At 36.9% G+C, this 20,173-nt stretch overlaps 1 protein-coding gene across 2 annotated transcripts; it reads left to right on the top strand.

Moving 5' to 3' along the window:
• On the top strand, window positions 1–19,974 carry PRIMPOL (primase and DNA directed polymerase). 2 transcript variants are annotated; one of them, XM_026847134.1, is made up of 13 exons: window positions 1–363; window positions 3,220–3,404; window positions 4,442–4,533; window positions 5,533–5,674; window positions 7,052–7,199; window positions 13,385–13,672; window positions 15,092–15,254; window positions 16,531–16,628; window positions 17,040–17,126; window positions 17,217–17,325; window positions 18,452–18,534; window positions 18,618–18,664; window positions 19,650–19,974. In XM_026847134.1, exons 2-13 carry the CDS (start codon window positions 3,225–3,227, stop codon window positions 19,887–19,889), a joined length of 1,677 nt encoding a protein of 558 aa, XP_026702935.1. In that variant the 5' UTR covers window positions 1–363; window positions 3,220–3,224; the 3' UTR covers window positions 19,890–19,974. The 2 variants fall into 2 exon arrangements, with proteins under 2 accessions (XP_026702935.1, XP_026702936.1); XM_026847135.1 differs by lacking the exon at window positions 18,618–18,664 and having other exon boundaries at window positions 19,650–19,817.
• The last annotated feature ends 199 nt before the right edge of the window (window positions 19,975–20,173 follow it).

The raw sequence follows: 20,173 nt of genomic DNA, 5'->3' as shown, positions 1-20,173 counted from the left end.
TAGTGCTGCCGAGTTGGACCGCGCGTACCCCAGACCCTGCTGGTTTAGTTCCGCCGTGTGCTAGAAAAAATGTACCTTTGGCGATTGATAAAGATAACCGCCCTTTTAAGTAATTTGTGGGGATGATTACCAAACGAGAGGCGATCTTTCAGATTTTAGCGAACTAGATAAACACGGATGGGCTGGACCGTATCAGAGCAGGACCTTCCACTTACGGCAGAGTTTATCTCCCACCGCTGCAGGATGAAAGCTTGGAAATCGTGCAGCCGATCAACAAATGCCATCTGAATATACCTGCCTACCGGCGTCCTTACGCAACAGCTGAGGCTGAGGGCTAGTTTCAGCTTCATCATCAACTTTCAGGTCAGTTAGTTTCATATCTGTACATTGGTCTTCAGTGCGAAGAGACCTCCTCACGCTCTACAACTACCTGAAAGGACATTGTAGAGAGGTTGGTGCTGGTCTATTCTCACAGATGATTAGTGACAGAACAAGGGGGAATGGCATTAAACTGAAACGGGGGAGGTTCAGACTGGACATTAGGAAAAAAATTTTCACAGGAAGAGTGGTCAGTCAGTGGAATAGGCTGCCCAGGGAGGTGGTGGAGTCACCATCCCTGGATGTGTTTAAGGGTCGTTTGGATGAGATGGCGGGGGATGTGGTGTAAGGAAGAACTTTGTAGAGTAGGGCTGATGGTTGGATTTGATGATCCCAAGGGTCTTTTCCAACCCGAATGGTTCTGTGATTCTGAGACACAGTAAGTTTAACATTAGAAACTTAGTTTTCCAGCTTCTCCCAACAGTTGGTAGCCTTTTTTTTTGAGGTCTTATCAAGTCTAATATCTGCATTTTACACAAAATTACTCAAATCTTAATTGTAGAAGGTGTTTTTTTAAGAGCGCAAGATGAAAATTTGATGCTACTTGTTACTGCTGAAGGAAGATAAGTAGTGTTTGCCAGTTCAGCTCAACATAAGGGTAACTAAAGCTATTTTTTATTCATGTAAAAAAATTAGCACTAGGGGGAAGTTATTTAATATGTTCTTCTAAGGCTGAAGCAGTAGTTGGGAGAAAATTTCAACACTAATAAATGTTGAGGAGCATGAATTCTGCCATACAACTGTGCTGCATGATACACTCTGGCCAGGAAACAAATGTAATCATGTTATTTTGGGCAGCGATTGATTTGCATGTCTAAACTTAATTTCTCTTCAGGTGTGGATAGTGTATTTTGTCATAACTGTTACAGATTTTTCAGAGAGTTATAGGATGGTTTGAGTTGGAAAGGACTAAAGATAATCTAGTTCCAAGGCCCCTGCCATGGTCAGGGACACCTTCCACTAGACCAGGTTGCTCAAACCCCCATCCAGCCTGGCCTTGAACACTGCCAGGGAGTGACAAAATTTCTATCTGGCAAGTAAAATAAAAATAAGTACTCCCTTTACTTCTGGTGGGACAGAAGAGAGGAAGATGAGGTGGGCATTTCCCAGTAAACTCAGAAGGCTAGTCTGGAGTTACACCTAGTCTGTAAGTGTAAATTGTACGTGCTTGAAGTAGATGTGTTGTATCAGGTATAATTGATAGAGGAGCTGTGGTGACCTTGAAAAGACCTGATGTTGGACTGCTGAGAATCTGAGAATATTTGGAGTGCAAAAACAGTGATAGATTTCAGTTTAAAGTAAGGGTCATCAACCATATCCCAGGTTCAGATATCCTCCCAACTGTGTTTCTGCAAAAATATGTCCTGATCTAACTAGGAGGTTTAAAATGTGTAGAGAATTATGGGAGTTCTCCTTCGCTTCCCTTCTTTTTAATGGTCACCTTGTGGGAAACTGCTGATCTAGGGACTGGCTTTGCACCCAGTTAATTTACGACAGAGCCAACAGCATCAAAATGAAACTGAGGGTTCTGCTAGCACTTCTGAGAAACACTGCTGTCTATAATTTCATTTTTCATTCTCAAAGAAGAAACTAATTGTATAAAAAAGGAGTGAAGGAAATTCACAGGTCAGGAGACTGACAAGGTCTATGGAGATAATATATTTGTTCCCTCTAAGAGAAAAAAAAAAACCCTGTTATTTAGACTTGACATAGGCTCTAAACTATGAAAACACTGGCAGGGTTAGATGTACCATGGGCATGTAGGTGTCCTGGAGCCTTTACTGTGGAAAACTTGGGAGGGAGATTGAGAGGATCTAAAATTTGGGCTTTGGGGCCCACAAGAATATTTAAATACTTAAATTCACCTTGTGGATACAGCTTGTTAAAGATTTGAATACGTGCGAGTACAGTCAGTTTCATTTTTGTCTTTCCTTGCAACAACTGGGGGCTGTTACGAGAACCAGGTGGTTATGCCAGGCGGAACAAAAAGATGCACCTTCATCTTTGCTCCTCTTCCTGTTTCACAGTTTCTTAGCAATGCTCTTTACCAATTTGCAGGTGTTCAGAGGGACAATGAATTATGGCAGGAAAAAAGTTAATTAAACTTACAAATATTTATATATGTGTTTATTCTTTACTACAGTACTTTGTAGCATTTGGATTCCTTTATGAAACTAGAAGTTTAAAGGTTGCAAGATAGCAAGCATTACTTCATCACATGCTATCTTGCTATCCTAAGTTTGCAAGAAAGTACATGAGATTTTAAAGCACGTGAAAATACTGCTGATCAATAGCAAAGGTTGGCAGTGGAGAATGGAGCCGTCATTTTGGATTTCAATTCTTTTAGTTTGAGATTCAGCACTAGAGTTGCTGGAATCTTAATTTTTCTCAGGAACTCAAGTGCTATATGACTCATACAAACTAATTATCTCATCTGTCTCTCCAACTATAAAGCAGAAGTAATAGTATTTTTCCACTCCTTACTAACGTTGTGTGACTAGTTAACACAGTTTGTATACTTTTCGAGGAGGAATGTAATATCATTCTGTAAATAAAAATGAAATTTCCTAGGCCTTCCCTTATTGTGTCTATTCTGTTGTGTTTATCTTTGATAGTATTAATATGAAGATCTCTTACTTCCAAAACTGTGTGAAAAGATTTAATGTTAAAAGGAGTATCACAGCAAGTTTGGATGTTGATTTGGAATATTGGATACTCTCAGTTAATAAATAAAGTATGCTCAATAAATCTGGAATCAAAAGCAGTGATTAGTACAGGATACATTAAAATTGAGTCACAAACAGAAATTGATATTGATTTGGCTACTTGTAATTGTTTTAGGACAAATGAAAAGAAAATGGGAAGAAAGACTGAAGAAAGTGGAAGAACTAGCATCTCACTATGAAAGAAACCCTCTTCCTCCAGTTTATAGACCAAAACTGTCCAAACCCTTTCTGCCATCCTCTGTTTGGAAAATATTTTGTCGACAAGCTGAAGCTTTCAGTTATGTAAAAACCTGCAAAGAGGTAAATTATTTGTTAGGTGAATGTCTCCACTCTTTAGGTACTTTCAAGGTTGAACTTCACTTAAAAGCTTGGATGTGGTAAAGCCTTTATCAGATTGCAAGGTCTTTTTTTTTCTTCTTTTTTTTCCTTCTCAATCCTGAAACAGTGAGTATACTGGAGGTAGGTCTAAGAAATACTAGTTCTAACATACAAATTAATGATGTTAACCTCTAACAGTAAAAGTGCTTTTTGGTAACGTTTGCTAACATTATAGTTGTAGATTTGTTCCTTCTGAAGATGAGCAAGGAGTCAGGGTTGGCAGAAGAATGGGAAGGTAGCAAGAGTTGAGTAGGAAGAAAGAGGAGGTAAAAACCGAAAAGAAAAAGAGATAAACAGGAGGCAGAGACAAAATAGAAACAATACAACTCTACAGTGACATCCAAGTAGCAAGTTCAGATGATAAGAAATGATGAGCCAAATAATTATTATGCAAAATATGTTATCTGTTTTCAGTTTAATACTTTTCAAATTGTCTGCTGCTTTGAAAGAAAGTACCAGGTTTTTCTCCACACTATTTTAGGTGTTTAAGTAATCCCAACAGTCTGTTTTCCAAAATGCACTCTTGGCAGTAGGGTTTTTTTTGTGGTTTTAGATTCCCATTTTTGGATTTAAATAATACAAAGTCTAAATATTTGCTATAAAGCCATATGCTGCCATCATGCCCATGATGCTGTTCCTTTCAGGACATTGTTCCTCCTGCTAGATGCACTTGCCCCTGATCAGAAAAACAACTTTATAGAGAAAATAGAGTTTAAACATTAATGCACAACAAAGAAAAGCTTCACATTTTTTACTCATGTATTCAGAATACTGAAATCAGAATGATGTTCTTAACTCAAAACAGATGCTACTTAGCTTGAAAAAGGTTGTGATCTACTTGCAGTTTTCTAGTATTTACTAACCTTTGACGAGAGAAATGAATGTCAAATATGAACTTCTGAAGACTTTGACCGTTTCTTTGAAAAAAGCCAAACCCTTCAATGTTTTTATTTAAAAAGGATGTTCATGTATTTGCCTTGGAAAAGAACACACAAAGCGGACAGAGGTTTTACCTTGTGACAACATATAAAGAGCTTTGGTTTTATTACACGTGAGTATTTGAAAAGGTACCCCTATATGTTACCACAAGAGAGTCATATACTGGATATAGTATTATCTAGTAATAACTATTACTGGATAGCTATCCCCAGTAGCCATCTGCTGCTCTGACTAGCAAAGAGCTGTGATGGGTTGCATGAGGTTTGATCTTGGCCATTGGGAAAATCTTCATAAGGGTAAACCAATCTACTCTGTAGTGGGTTTCAACTTTGAGTTGCAGACTGCCATTACTTTCTGTGAATTAAAGGCCCTGTCTACTGAACTTAAATCTAATAGCAGTAGATTTGCTTTTGCTGTCGGCTTTCCTCAGGGGGTCATAACAACATGTGACACAAACATATTTCTATGATCAGTCATACATCAGTTCAAATGGGCATTAATATAAATGTCTGGTTACTGATTTATGGTTTTGGTATCTCTGTGATGTAGTTTCAACTACTGACAATTTGATCATGCACTGAGCTTTTTTCCCAATTTTTTGTTTTACAATAAAACATTTGGTTATAAAGTAAAAGAAATCTAAGAGTCATTTTTGGTGTGAAAAGCAAACTTAATTTTTTTCTTAATTTGAAAATTAGATTAATTTTTAATTTAGTTGGGAAAAAAATTGTATAATCTCAATTGTAGTGCTTAAAGACATATGAGTGATAACTTAAGTTTTCTACTGTAGTTTCCATCATTTCTTAAATTCTCAACAACATTTCTGTTGACAGTATAAATACTGTCAATAAATTGTCAATAAATACTGTCAATAAATTGTGAGACTTGGGGAGATGTGGAGGAGAATACAAACTTAAATTCTAGGCTAGACAAATATCTTTGCTGATACTTGAAGTTGGTTACAGATTTTTCAAAGCATTATAGGGATGCTTTGATATGTGTGATTGACAGAAAAATAAAAGAATATTTAGGACTTGTGGGATCCTTGTTTGCAACTGATAATTATGTATAATGTTTATTGAGAGAGGTTGTAAATTTTGTTTTTCCTTAGGAAAGGTTATAAAACAAGTCTTATGCATTGCTATGAAGTAATTCCTGAAAAAGATGCTTGCAAACTGTATTTTGATTTGGAGTTCTACAAACCAGCAAATCCTGATGCAGATGGCAAGAGCATGGTTGCAAAGTTAATTGAGGTAAACTGTAAACTAGAGCAAAGTCATGTTGTAGATTAATATGAATTTGTCGTTGATTTAATATGAAACCAAAGTATTTAACAATTTATCTTGATTGTTCTGTGGTAAAATGAAAAAGAATTGTAGACCTAGTGGTTATTTGTAGTGAAGTAGAAAGTACTGTTTTAATTAAAGCAAATATTTTCCCCTTTAAGTGAAAGGAAAAAACAGAGAACAAAAGTTTGCTTTGCAGATTGTTTTATGTGCTCTGTCACTTTGAGGCCATGAAACTGAAGGAATATTTAGGTATTTTTCAGAGTAGCATCAATAAAAGTTGAATTCAGGTATTCCTCAGTTATTTCCTTTGCCAACTGGTCCAGTCATATGTCAAGGCTTAGATAAATCCCTCCCGATTTTAGGTGTCTTCAGATAGCAGTTCATTGTAGCCGAGTTAAGTGATGACGTAGAGAACATCAGGTGACTGCACTTTATCAATTTGGTATCTAAAGTTAAATATCTTTGCTAATTATCAATTTTATTAAATAGTGCAAATTTCAAATTTGGTTGGAAGATGAGCTCCCCTGCAAATTCAGTATGACAGAGGTGGAAAAGAAAACAAGTTTTTAGAAGAGTATCTTCTGTTCCAATAAAATCTCTCTGTGAGTGGTCATTTGTGATACTTCTGATGTTTACATGTCCCTAGCTAGAAAGAAAAGAAAGAAAAAGATGGTTGAGGTTGTTGCTTTGTAAAGGACCCTTCACTGATACAGAATCCGGAGGGGTTTACTCCATTGTGGATCAATTCTGAAATCTAGAGATTCCTCAGGTTAAGAAGAGAACTCTGGATTTGCTGGGCAGGAGATCTGAGATGCTGAAACCCTAAGCTTCCAGACCCTTACGTTCTGAGTCCCAGTCCTATGCATGAGTAATCAAAACCTTAGCTTATGCAAGGTTTTTAGAGCTATTTTACAGCCAGACATCTTGTTTGCTGCTTAGTTAGTGTTCATTGGGTCATAAAAGTAAATTAGCATATCAACCCTTTGTATCATAATAGCCTCTGCTTTCCATTCTGGGTAAGTCTGCGTTACACACATTGTCACTGTGGGTGTGAACTGCTTTGTGGTGGAAAAAAACCTAAATTAGTCTTTGACCTGAAAAACTGAAAATTTACTCAGTTTATCAGTGTTAGTATATGCAGTGACTTGTTCATTTCAGGAAATACAGTCTATGTCAAATTTGGTTAAGTTTTTCTATGAACTAGTTTGAATTAATTATATGCTCAAAATTAGGAAAAAAAACTTGGAAAAAAGATATAGAATTTGTATTTGTGTTACATTTTATAGATAACACTATTAAAAGTGCTAGAGAAAATAGCCTAATTAATGTTTATAATTTCAGCTTGTCAGCCAAAAATTAAAAGAACTTTATGATGTAAATTGTTCAGCCAAAGATGTCTTGAATTTAGATTCCAGTACTGATGAAAAATTTAGTCGACACTTAATATTTCTACCCCAAAAGACTGTATTCAAGGATAATTTTCATGTTGGTAAGTGTGTTCTTTTCTCTTACTTTCTAGAAATAAAAGGTGAGGTTTTGACTTAGTACAGTTCCATCTCATGTTTGAATATTTATTTTAATGGAATTATATGTGGAAACAAATATGTATTCCCAGCAGAAATTACTACCTATTTCTATTTCACTAAGCCTCATTATTTCTCAACTCGCCTTCAACTTTCTTTCTCTATGATTAGCATTTCTGTTTGCAAAAATAACTTTTTTTGTACCTGTGTGTTTTATTTATAAAACTACTGGCAAGGCTGGCTTTTAGTTTGCAAATTGTTTTACAGTATGACTATCACTCCTTAATTTTCAGGTTAATGTCAGTCTTAACAATTAAAGCTGCAATTACTGGCTCTAAATACAATCGGTTTGTGCTAAGCACAGGGTCAGAAAGGCGGGACAGTTTCAAGCCACCCATTGCTAAGAGAAAGCCAAAAGCAATTGGGGATGTAAGTTGGGATTTCATGGGATATGGCAACTCCAGCACAAAGATTTGCCAGTTCAGGTTTGTCTTGACTCCATTTTTAAAATAAGTATAGCAATACTTCCTCACCTCACGGAAGTATCTTGAACATACTCTTAAAATACTGCTTGTGAAGCACTGAGATATGCTAGTGGTGAGCACTAAGAAAAGTTAATGTTGAAGTTCATGGTTTCTTCTAGTGTATTTATATATATTCTGTATATACAAGCAGACATACATTGAACAATGAGGGCACAATAGAATATCAGCTGAATTTTGTCTGAGTGAAACAGGAACTGATAGAAAACAGCTTGCCCAATGGTGGAATTAAAATCGGTATCAACCTACAAATGCAGAACTTTGGGTTATTTAATGTTGCACCTGCAGCCCTGGTTTTGTAATTTCTTAATATTTGAGTGTTTAATTTTGTAACATTTGTTTCCTTATTGTGTTTGTTTCAAACAAATAGGGTGAGGGAGAAGAAGCAGAAATGCTGTTATATAATCCCATATTAATAATCTCATTATTTATTAGAAGGGATGAAATTTAGATTTGTGACATTTACCTCTACCATTTGTAGAACTGTGACAACAGCAGCAGGATTACAAGAAATTATGTGCTTTGTTACTGGGTTTCTACTGGCAGTAGAATAGAGACCTGAGGATGTTGGGTTCATAATTTTGGTCCCACTCTGGTTCCCGCTTTTATTCTGCTGTCTGCTTCGTCACAATCTGTCTGACTGTCTTCATGCCCAGTCTTCCTTTCTCACCCTTACCTCTTTTTCTATCTCTGCACCTTTTCTCATTCCAGTCTTGAGTAAAGCTTATACTGTATTTATTTTTTTATACCTCCTGTGTTTTTTAAGTAGCTTCTTACTGTGCGCTGTATGTGTCCTAGCAGGGGATTGTAGAGAGCTGTTGTGGTTTAACCCCAGCAACTAAGCACCACACAGCTGCTTGCTCACACCCCTCTGGTGAGAAGGGGAAGTGAATCAGAAGGGTAAAAGTGAGAAAAACAAGAGTAGAGATAAAGACTGTTTAAAGGTAAAGCAAAAACTGCATGCACAAGCAAAGCAAAACAAGGAATTCATTCCCCACTTCCCATTGTCAGGCAGGTGTTCAGCCATGTCCAGGAAAGCAGGGCTCCATCATGTGTTACATGGGAAGACAAATGCCATCACTCCAAATGTGCCCCCCCCCCCTCCTTCTTTCTCCCCCAGCTTTTGTTGCTGAGCGTGATGTCATATGGTGTGGGATAGCCCTTTGGTCAGTTGGGGTCAACTGTCCCAGCTGTGTTCCCTCCCAACTTCTTGTGCATCCCCAGCCTACTCGTTGGTGTGGTGAGGAGCAGAAAATGTCTTGACTCTTTGTAAGCACTGCTCAGCAGTAACTAAAACATCCCTGTATTATCAACACTGTTTTCAGCACAAATCCAAAACATGGCCCCATACTAGCTACTGTGAAGAAAATTTATTTTATCCCAGCCAAAACCAGCACATTCTCCACCCCTTATTCCATGCCATTTAGATCATGCTCAGGTCTCACTCTATCCAATATATTCTCATTAGCCACCACTACGCTTTGATATAATACATAGCTATCATACCAGTAGTCTATGGACCACCGCTGTGAAATGTCTGTAAAATGTCCACAAATGTCCAGTGAGTTCATTTAGTCCATGACTTTGACCACCATACAGAGGGAGCCCACTCAGGACAGGAGAGGTGGTGTGTTGCATGGAGTTACTGGGCACCAAAGCCAGCTCACATTGGGTCACTGCTGCACTTTTAAGGCTTCTCCTCCATTGGTTCAGGTGGTTCCTGCTATAGTAATTCCTATAACGTGCAACTCAAATAATGGGTTACAAGAATTTAAGGTATTTCCATTACAGTATCCACCCCTGGTCCCTTTGGGCCAGGTTAGAGTTGAACATTGCAATGAACTCCTCCCCTTGCCCCTGCTCTGGCCTGGGCTTATCCGCAGACTGTGGTCCCTCAGGGCTGTACCTGCTCCAAGGGGAGCCTTATCGATGAGCTACAGTCTCTTCAAGGGTGTACCTGCTGTGGCACAGACTTAACCATGGCCACAGATGCTTCAAGGTGTACCTGCTCTGGTGTGGACTTAGCCACAGATGCCTTGGGGTGTCCTGCTCCCACGTGGACTCATCCACAGGAGAAAATTAACTCTATCCCAAACAAAACCAGCACAAGGAAGACAGGCTCTTTGCTTTTAGTACTTGATGACAGCACGGTGGTGCTATCATTAATGACACAGTGCTGGGCTTCTTTCTAGCCAGTGCAGCATTAGAGAAAAATCTTAGTTTCCTTTTGAATTGTATAGTTATTTCATGGGGAGAACACATGTACTGTTGGATAAAAGACACATGTTTTTGTTGCTCTGAGGAATCATCTATGAAAGCTCTTGTCAACATGAACAGCTGGAGGAGCAGTGCAAACTCTAAGGAGAAGCTGGATCTTGCAGGTCTGTATGTAGATGCAATTTTTTTTTAATCCATATATTTTTAATATACGCACATGGTCCATGGCCTAAGCATCACTTCAGGCCACAATTCAGATCTGTACTCCAGCACAAAGAGGCCATAGCATTTCTCAGAACCCATTTTTTTCAAGTTTTTGTAACATTAAAAAACCTATTTCTCATTTTTAGGAGCAGTGTGGAATCTGTGTCCCTAAACCAGGACCAGATCACATGGCAAGCTAAGCAGATTGCCAGAGTTATAAGGAAATGCTTATAATATTGGCTGCCAGCCCCAAGTGTGACACAGAACAGTTATTTTTAATGTGACACCATGGTAACAGCTACAAACCCTAGAGACTTAAATGGGATTACTGCAATTTTTAGTTGAAAAGTACGGTGTTTAACTCCTCTGTCACTATAAAACTCTTAAGTGATATCTGGATAATAAATAATTTGGTATGACAGCAGTTATAGCATGCGATCTTGATAACTAAATCACATTAGTCAGTTCCCTCCATAGAAGCTTGAGCTGTTTATTCTAGCCCATTAAGTAAGAGTGTTGTGACTCCACTGTGACATGAATTTGACATGTTTACTGTCCGACTTAAAATATATTTAGAGATTGTGTATTCATGTTCTGCCTTTGCCTTTTCAGCAAAATTTTGAAGTTTCAGTAAAAATTGATTATTTTTTTTTTACAATTGAGATATGTAAATGTCAGTGTTAAATTCATGCATGTTACCAATAATATTACACTCTAGACTTTTAATTAATATATTTTAGTAACCTGCTTGACAAACTTGGCTTAAAGTGCATTATCCTTGTACTTTGTGCAAAATACTCTGCTGTAGTAAATAACTAAAAATGCAGATAACTTCATAAAGTAATTTCACAGAATCTATATGAAAATTTATATATTCTTTGAGGTGGCAGAGGGATTTCGTCTAATTAAACCTAAAGGTGTTAATATATTTTTCAGACACATTCAAGTGTTGTCTTTTTTTAAAATTAATCATTGTGGTGTTCTGTCTAATAAAAAATACTTTAGGATGGGTTAGTGGTATTTATGTGGGATAAACTAGGACATGAACTACCACATCTTGGATGATAATGTTTCATAAGCATTCTGTGTCAGGAGTCATGCACAAAGTGCATGGGCATAAAGTTAAGTATGCTTTAAAACATTTAGTATATAATATTTGGAATAATTAGTTATGAGTTAAATATAAATACAGGGACTGAGTTTAAGAAAGCACAGGAGATCATGCAGGTCCACAGTAAAGCTGTGGAGATCAATGAATTTACATTGATCTACACAGTTGACAAATCCCAAATATAAAAATACAAAATACACTCAAGGATCAGAAGTATGAAATGCAGGTTTGGTTCCCACATCTGGCCAGTTAGAAGAAATGGGAAGAGAGAAAACAAAGCTGTGTGTGAATGATGAGAGCTAACTCCCAAAATAATCTTTTACTGACAGAACCCTTGGTATTCTGACATTAGAGTCATTGACACTTACACATGCAAAAAAAGGAAGTGGTCAACTAAGACTTTTAAAGATACTTTAACTTTTATGGTAATTGAAATAAATTTCATTTCTGAATAGGTACATTTTTTCCCTGAACTGAAGAGCTGAGTAACTATTGTTATAAACCTAAGAAATTCTGTGTGCATATTTGAACACACACGGTCAAAACACTGTCTATGACTATGAATCATTTGTGTGCCTCAGTAGTCCTGTAATGAATTATGAGGATGGTGATATTTATGCTTGAATCACTGAGTCACTCTGCTGATATGTAGCATAGGAGGACCTATATTTCATGTACTTTCAGATTCACCACTGACGCTTCACCAAACAGCTGCAGAATTCTCCTTGCCTGTATTCCTTCCACTTCATAGTTTTATTTTCATGTCTGTATTTATTCTATTATTTTCTTTCCTCCTGACAGTCATTGGGCCATGGTGTTTATTTGTCTGTCTTTGGTTACCATCTAGCAAAGCCTGGAGGTACCATGGGAGCTGAATTACAATACTGGGAGTTTGAAAAGTCATTACAAAATACTTCTAGAAAAGTAATTTGTTGTTCAAGTAAGCCCTGGTCAAACTCTTACATCAATTAATACACCGTGAAGCTTCAAGTAAAACTTTTTAATCATTCTGAAAGTGAAATTAGAGAAAGCAGTAGTGAGAGCGACAATCACAAGCTCTTCAGAATCCTAAATCTGAGTTTGTTAATGTCATTGCATGCTGTCATTAACTACTGCAAAAATATTCACCTGATTAAAAACTACCTATGATTAGATAAAAAAGTAAGTTGTGTAATAGCAAAGCTATAGGAATGCTTTATTCATGTATCGAAGATTTTCACTGAGGGGCACTTGAAATACTAAATCAAACCATTTTATAAAGAAACTTGACTACTTATTTTTTGGTATCACTGTCATTAACAAAGTGGTTGTACATCAAGCATTTTAATGTCTTACTATTAACAGCTTAGTTCATACACAGAAATGTTCCTGCTAAGCTAGCATGAAGACGCAAACTAAACTTGTTCAGTAAGTTTCTGACATTCTAGTGGAAAATTCAGGTTCGCAGAAATTTTGGTGCAGAAGTCTTCGTTGTATTAATAAAGTCAAGATCATTTATGCTCCAAGTGCGGGAACAGCTTGAGATCTTGTCTGTCAGAGGCTTTAATAACTGCAATGGTACTGATGTTGTGATGGGCAGAATTATTTTGAAAGATACCAAAGCCTTTTATTTCAGTTTTGCACTTTTATCTGGGATATTAATTTGGGAAATTGTAGTGACAGCCTATGCCTTTTGGTTTCATTATGTTGTCTTTATTTCTAATGAGGTGATTGCCAAGCCATCTGGCTTCTCTCTTCTCTCTGTTCTCGGTAGTAAAATTGCAGAGGGGAAGATTGTGGCTATGATGCAACTAATATATGAACAATTGTTTATTTTCTTGTGTTTTTTTTTAAAAAATCTTCACTAAACATTCTTGCTAAGCATGGATTTCTTAGTTACTAACCGGAACCATTTTGTACACTAGACTGTTCAAAAGAATTTTTAAAAATCCAAAAAGGGGGAAAAAAGTGCTCCAAACTCTAACCACTTCCATCTTGGATGCTTAAAATTTTTGCACAGGAACCGTTAAGTTCTTTCTTGACTCATACATGACGTTACCCACTTTGGATTTTTTTTTTTTGTTTGTTTGTTTTTAAGGTAACTTTGTGAGAACCATTTTGCAGCCTGCCATAAGGTTAATGGAGAGTAAAGCTGCTGCTGTGATTCCAGAAGGAGTAGGACATGTTTTCCAGTGTTCTGCAGGAAGGGTTGGATTAGATGGTTCTCTTACAAACCTCACAGCCGCTGAAGATGCTTCCAAAGGCCGGCCAGCCATTGCTCACAAGGCAAAGCATATGGAAACATCACACCAGGGAAAAAATTTGGAACTTTCCTTTCTAATAGTAAACGATAAAGAAGGTGACAAGCAACTTTTTGTGGATCTAGGTAAATAGAAGTGCTTTTAAACCTCTTTGGAATGCAACAAAGCTTGAATGAGATGTCTGTAATCAAAAATTAAGGAACAATAAGAACAACAGTGTTCTTATTGTTGTTCCTATGGTCAGAATTTAAACCAAATAATGCTGTACTTTAAAGGAGCCTTAGAGTCTTGGTCTGTGGAACTTCTTATATTACTACATTTAATTATTTTATTCTGAAGTTTGAAGAAACTCTTGCCACACAAGACTCTCTAATTTTGTTCCTAAGGCCTTAGTGCTCCTATTTGGATTAAAAGAGGGTAGCATATATTGGGTTTTTGTCATTTCAGTTGAATTAGAAGCTGTTTAATTATGGAACAAGTCTTACAGGCGTGGCCCTCTGTATTGTTCTGCGTGTATGAATTGAGCCTGCTTCCCCTGTTCGGAAGGGCAGTTGTTAGGTTTTGATGGCAGAATAATAGGAAACTTTGGGTTGGGCAATTTCTGGTACAGCTGAGCTTAGCCTATTCATGGTATTAAAATGTTAAAAATCTCCAGGTGTGCAACACCCATAGTCAGACTAAAGTTTGAAAGTTCCTTCCTTCTCTATCCCTGTATCTGATTTCTCTGCTTTTTGCCCTCAGTGAAATGAAAACAGCTTAGCATGCTTTTGTACAGCAGTATGTTATGTCCTTGAGAACTCAATCTGTTATTTTTCCTCAGAATTCTCTGAAGAACCCCCATTCCTTCAAATTCTTCTCATGGAATTCAGGATTACTTTTATTGCTGACTTCAGTATGTCTGATTTGTTGAAATCAAGCCCAAAGTTGGCCTATAGTAGGCTTCTCCATTACTGATTTAGAAGGATTACTTTGCACCTACTGTTCAAAATCCCTTCAAGCATATTCATGAACAGAAATTAAAGAAAAACAAATTGTTTACTGTATCACTTTTTAAGAATTTGATGTTAGTCCCCAGAAGTTAACCATTCTCAGTATTTGTTAAGCACGTTACCTGAAAACTGCAAAGGTAAAATAGCTAGAATACTGTATTACATCATGAGGTTGCAGTGATAGAAAGCTCTGTGACATTCTTGTTGTATGAGTTCTTTAAGTTCTCTTATCTTCATTAAAATTAAATGCAACCCACAAATAGAACACCCAGCTCCTCAAGAAATCTTTAGACAGATTAGGCAATGTTTAACATACTTGTTCAATTATTTGTCATTTTTTGAGATTGGAATTGAATTTTGAAGATACATGCTTCAGACAAGTCGTGTCTGGTCCACAGAAAACAAAAGCTTGAATATTAAGTCCTTTCTCATTAAAGTAATTGTGTAGCTTCTTATGCTCAGTTGGGTCTAAGGAAAAGTGTTTAATTTACAAGTACTAAGTATCTTAAATCCTAGCCAGCATTGTTATGTTAAGAAATGTTTGTTTTCCTGTAGGAGTTTATACAAAGAATAGAAATTTCCGGATGTATAAATCGTCAAAAGCAGGAAAAAACGTGATTCTGAAGATAGCAGAGGATAATAAGTTTGTCCCTAACTGTGAAGAGAATGTTTCCTTGGAAGAAGCATATTTTCTTTCCTCTTTGATCTGCAACATTAGGTAGTTGTTTAATTCCAGTGGAATGTAAAATATTTTTAAATACATCTTATAGTGATTTTTTCTCTTGCAACAGTTAGATTAACTACTGTCAATGGGCAGTTATTCCATGAACATTGTTTCAGTGTAATTTAGGACTTTCCAGTGGAATTCCTTCTTTCTGAAGAAAAAATTTCTTAAGGGCTTTTTGTTTTTTTTTTAAGTGTACCTTCAAATGTTTAAAGAACACAGAACATGTGGTATGGCTTCTGAGTTGTGCCTCATTTCACTACACACACTCAAAATGCCAAAATGTGACCATTATTAAGTGTTGGCAGATTCTGTATAGTTCTGAAAGGAAAAATTACAGATTTCCAGTCAGTTAAATATGAAGAGTCTAAATATTTTCCAAAGTATTACAAAAGTAGTTTTGTAAATGTTTACTTGCATACCAGATTTCCCATCTGGTAGGTACCTCCTTAGGTTGGACTCTGATACATACAATTAAGTTTTCTAACCTAATGTAAACCTCTGATATATCTTACCCTGCACTGACTGCATCTTAAATTGATCCTAATCATAACTGCAGCAGAAAGGAGGTTAAAATCGTAAATCCATCTGTATAATATGTATACTTTTATTAAAACATGTATTTGTGTGACTTCAGGTTTTATATCCTGAAATGTTCATTATCCTGAACTGTTGCCAGCAGCCCCATACCATAGATCACATAGTGCATTCAGATCACAGGTATCAGCTGAGGCTGTTGTAAATATGGATGAGAAATTCTGCTGCGTTGAATTTAGTCTTCTGTGATCATCTGGCTTCCAGCTAGTGATACAGCAAGGGAAAGTAGTTCATTGTAGAGAGAAAAAAAAAATTAAACCTTTCAAAGGGTATAGATGCATAAATATTACATCTAGAGTACAGACTGCTGTAAGAGTGTGGACCAGCAGTCTTTAAAGGGCTGAGTCCTGGGATTTTTGCCAGGAACCGAATTTTGCTGTTCTGGAGGAGGAAACCCTTCCCTCTGCTGGTGCAAGTCAGAGGAAACTGTCAAATTGAGAAGAAAAAGTGCTACAGGAATAGCAAAAGGTAGCATATGGAGTCAGGGACCAGTTGAGGTTGGCAGGGAGCTCTGGAGGTCATCTGGTCCAACCTCCTGTTCCAGCTGGGCCACCTAGAGCCTGTGGCGCAGGCCTATGCTACGTTATGCCATACTGTGACATGTTACAGTATATTACATCATACTAGGTTATGCTGTAAGAATCACACATTTTCCTTTGTATTCTCTCTTCAGAGCGATGGATGACACAAAAGTTCTGTCATCTGGCTTTTCAGAGGAGGAGAGAAAAACGTCTGCTTTTTTAAACAGTAAAACTACCGGAAGCAGTAGAGGTACCTTAAGCCTTTTGTAATGGACAGGAAAAAAAGTAAATTAAATTAGCTGTACTGTGGCTTACACACCTGATAACCTCAAGGACTTTTCTTCAGCGGGCTTTCTGCAGGAGGCAGGGCACACCTGTACTGAAGGATGCTCTGCAGCACTTGAATGTCATTTACACTGTGCCCTGCCCCCTGCTCCCATAGCTGTCAGACTTTGTCTCCCTTCCATTCTGTACCGCGGGGGCAGGGATAGCAGTTTAGAGATCTACAGGGAAGTAACAGTGGATTTTATCCCTCGTTTTATTTAAGGACTTGGTGTGATCCATGTAAATTTTCTGTCTGTGGTCTATATAATGTGTAACTGTCACATATTACAATGGCAAAACCAGTAACGGTATGTATATGTGGCCTTTATTTTAACAGATTCTATGGAAGGTTATCAGGATTCACCATATCCAGAAATTGATTATTTTGTTCGCTCTTTGGTTAATAAAGATGGAGTACAAGGAGGTAAAGACCACTTTACTGTTTACAAATGAGTATTCTGCAGCAGTGTTTTCAAAGAATTCATTAATTTCACCACCTCACCCACACCCCCAGGGATACGGCGATGGAATTATTTCTCTCTGGAAGAAATACTCGTATATGATATTTCTGGTTACCGTTGGTGTGAAAATATTGGAAGAGCTCACAAAAGTAACAACATAATGTATGTTCTTTAACTATTCACTTTAAAGCAGCTTTATTTATTTTCCTGCTCAACTATTAATTATATAAAGATGCTGAAAAACTCTTATGGATAGAATCAGCACCTATTACAATTTCTGCTCTCTTGCTCTGTGGGGATACAATGGGGTTTTTTAAAAAAACAAAACTTTTTCTCCCCTAAATTTACTTTGTGACAACTGAACTTGAATTTCTAATTTTCATTATATAATTTTCTATTATTCTAATATTCTTCATGCTATTTAAACCATGTGCCTGAAGATACTAACATACAAGTCAGTATGTTAAAGTTATTAAAGTGTCACTGCACTTTGCTTCTTAGCTAGGAAGCTGAGCAATTGGGAATAAGATAAAAGAAAACAGACAATTTACAGTGCACCTTAAATAACATTCTTATGTCATTAAAATGACAAAGATAACTCCTGCCACCACCTTAGTTAAGATGAGCTTTGCTAGTGACTCTGCAAGTACTTGGATGACTTACAGTTTTAGCAAAATAAGCGTTGAAAAGTCAGGTTTTCCAGATGACATTAGAATTGCAGTATATCGTTAATAGAAATATTTTAACTAAAAATAATTCTATATAACTTTTAAAATAACTGAAGGATAAGGAATGTGGTTTTGAGAAGCAAGGGTATAAAGAACAAACAGCAACTATGCTAGATGAACTTGGTTTTCTCAAGCAAGTTGCTTGAAGCTTGGTGTTTCTAAAGCACAGCTGGAAAAGCTGGATTGTCTTATGAGTTGATAGGAAATAGTGATTTTATCTGGCTTTTATAGTAAAATTATCTGTAACAGCAGCAGCAACACATCTTACAGTTAGGTCCAATACACTAACCTTACTTTAATGACTTTTTCTTCCAAGGTTTATGTTACAAAGTTGACTAAATTTCACTTTTGAATGTTAGTCTTAAAAGAAATATATTTTTAAGTAAAGAAGCCTGAAGTTTATTGAAAAAAAACATAAAACAAGTATGTAACAAGTATGTCAGTGTATGAAAGCAATATCCATAGATGGGGACAAATAAAACTTTTAGTGTCAGTTTCCTACTGTATGCATTCAGTTCATTTATGTGCTGTTACTAAAAACTGTATTATTTCAATCTTAGGATTCTGGTAGATCTAAAGAAGGAAGTTTGGTATCAAAAGTGCCATGATCCAGTCTGCAGAGAAAACAACTTCAAATCACAAAGTATGTATTCTGTGATTTCAAAGCAATGATACTTAATACTTTTTGGAATGTTAACTTTAATTAATGCCATGTATTTGATTTAGGTTTTCCATTACCAACTAGGATATGTCTCCCGTTTCTTTTCAAAGAGGTATGTTTTTGTCCTCTTGATATGCTAAAGTTCAAGAGAGTAAAGCTGTCTCTGGAAGTCACTGGGAATCCCCACTAACAGAGTCTGTTGAGCTCCATATAGTAGTTACACTGGTATAGAATAGCTCCCAGAGCAGTTGTGCTGGTGCACTAACTCAAAACACAGTAATATTTAAGTAAGTTCTCCATCAGCAAATCTAGCACAAACCCTGGTAAAGCTAAGTTACTTGGAATAGCCTAACTTCCCCTGGGACTAAAGACTTTCTCCTGTTTTGGTATGAACAGCAGTTCCCAGTGCATAAACCACAAGACCACTGCATGTTCAAACTGCCCCAGTTAAGCTCTGCTGTGCATGCTTGACTTCATGCTGGGCCAGCTAAAAAGTGGTCCTGGAACACAGGAGTCAAGAGTCACACTGAAGTCAGTGACTTGAATCTAAGTGTCTATTTTAGTGTGTTAAAGCAGTTATGTTTACCCATACAGGTAGAACATTTAAACCAACCTCATACTGCACCTAGATTCCAACTAGTTTTTCCACTGAGTAGGCAATGAGAGTTGGCACAACTTATAAGTTTACACTTTTAAATTGCATAGCACAGAATGGCACTTTAAGCTCTACTTAAGCAGATCATCAATAGCTTTTAGTGTTATTTCATAGGAAGTATAATATAAATGCATTTTCAGATCCTGATGGTATCTTTAAACTGACACTGAAATTAGTTTTAACCTTGTATTATTATAAGAAGCTGTATACAACAGACTACTTGTAGCTTGCTAGAGAAACAGAAAATTTCTATTCCTATTAATATAGGCTTCCACAGGTTGATGTGGCTATAAATGAACATGCTAGAAAATCTGTCCTCTTGGCCAGCTGTCTGTAGTATCCATTACATGTAACAGTATGAGTTTCAAACTTTCAGATCAGAGCAGTTAAAAGTATGAAGACCATTTTCATATGGAATAAGTAGTATTCTCATTTCTAAAAGGAAGAAGAGGAAGAAGGGGGGAACACAGAAGGAAAAGTAAAACTACATTCTAATGTGTTGGATTTGTCAAAAAGCTCAGTATCTTTAGAAAAAAGCTTGTCTCAAGACTTCCAGTTGTCAGACAGTGAGTGGGACAATACAAGTGATGATGCCAATTTCCTAGAAGCTACTGAAGATGTGGAACTAGCTGAAGCTGCAAATGATAGTCTGAATTATGCTATGGAAGAAATTCCTGATTAAGTTCTTTTGGAAGCCTTAAGGAAACAGGACGCTTGCAATGAAGGCAGCAGCTAGCCACCAACTTGGCTAGCAAAGACTGCTAGCGGTGACAGTTGCATATTACTGCAATGTAGTTCAGAAGTGCTCTTCCAGAGCTGTCAGGCACTGAACTGAGTATCCTCACAACAATGATCTTCAACAGGCATGAGGAGATCACAATTACAGGGGGCTGAAGAGTACTGGACTGAAAACTAATCATAAATGCTGCTCCAAGTTTAGCGCTTTTAACTCTCTGCTGTGTGGTT

The sequence above is a fragment of the Athene cunicularia genome (genome assembly GCF_003259725.1).
Source record: "Athene cunicularia isolate RWA chromosome 4 unlocalized genomic scaffold, athCun1 chr4_part1, whole genome shotgun sequence".
Taxonomy (NCBI): domain Eukaryota; kingdom Metazoa; phylum Chordata; class Aves; order Strigiformes; family Strigidae; genus Athene; species Athene cunicularia.
This window is presented reverse-complemented; position numbering and strand designations above follow the sequence as displayed.

Bases quoted from the DNA above. Each gene is read 5' to 3' on its own strand.
- PRIMPOL (XM_026847134.1), top strand. From the start codon at position 3,225: ATGAAAAGAAAATGGGAAGAAAGACTGAAGAAAGTGGAAGAACTAGCA. The intron at 17,326-18,451 runs GTATGTTCTTTA...TTTCAATCTTAG, and splicing joins CACAAAAGTAACAACATAAT to GATTCTGGTAGATCTAAAGA. The intron at 18,535-18,617 runs GTATGTATTCTG...TATTTGATTTAG, and splicing joins AAACAACTTCAAATCACAAA to GTTTTCCATTACCAACTAGG.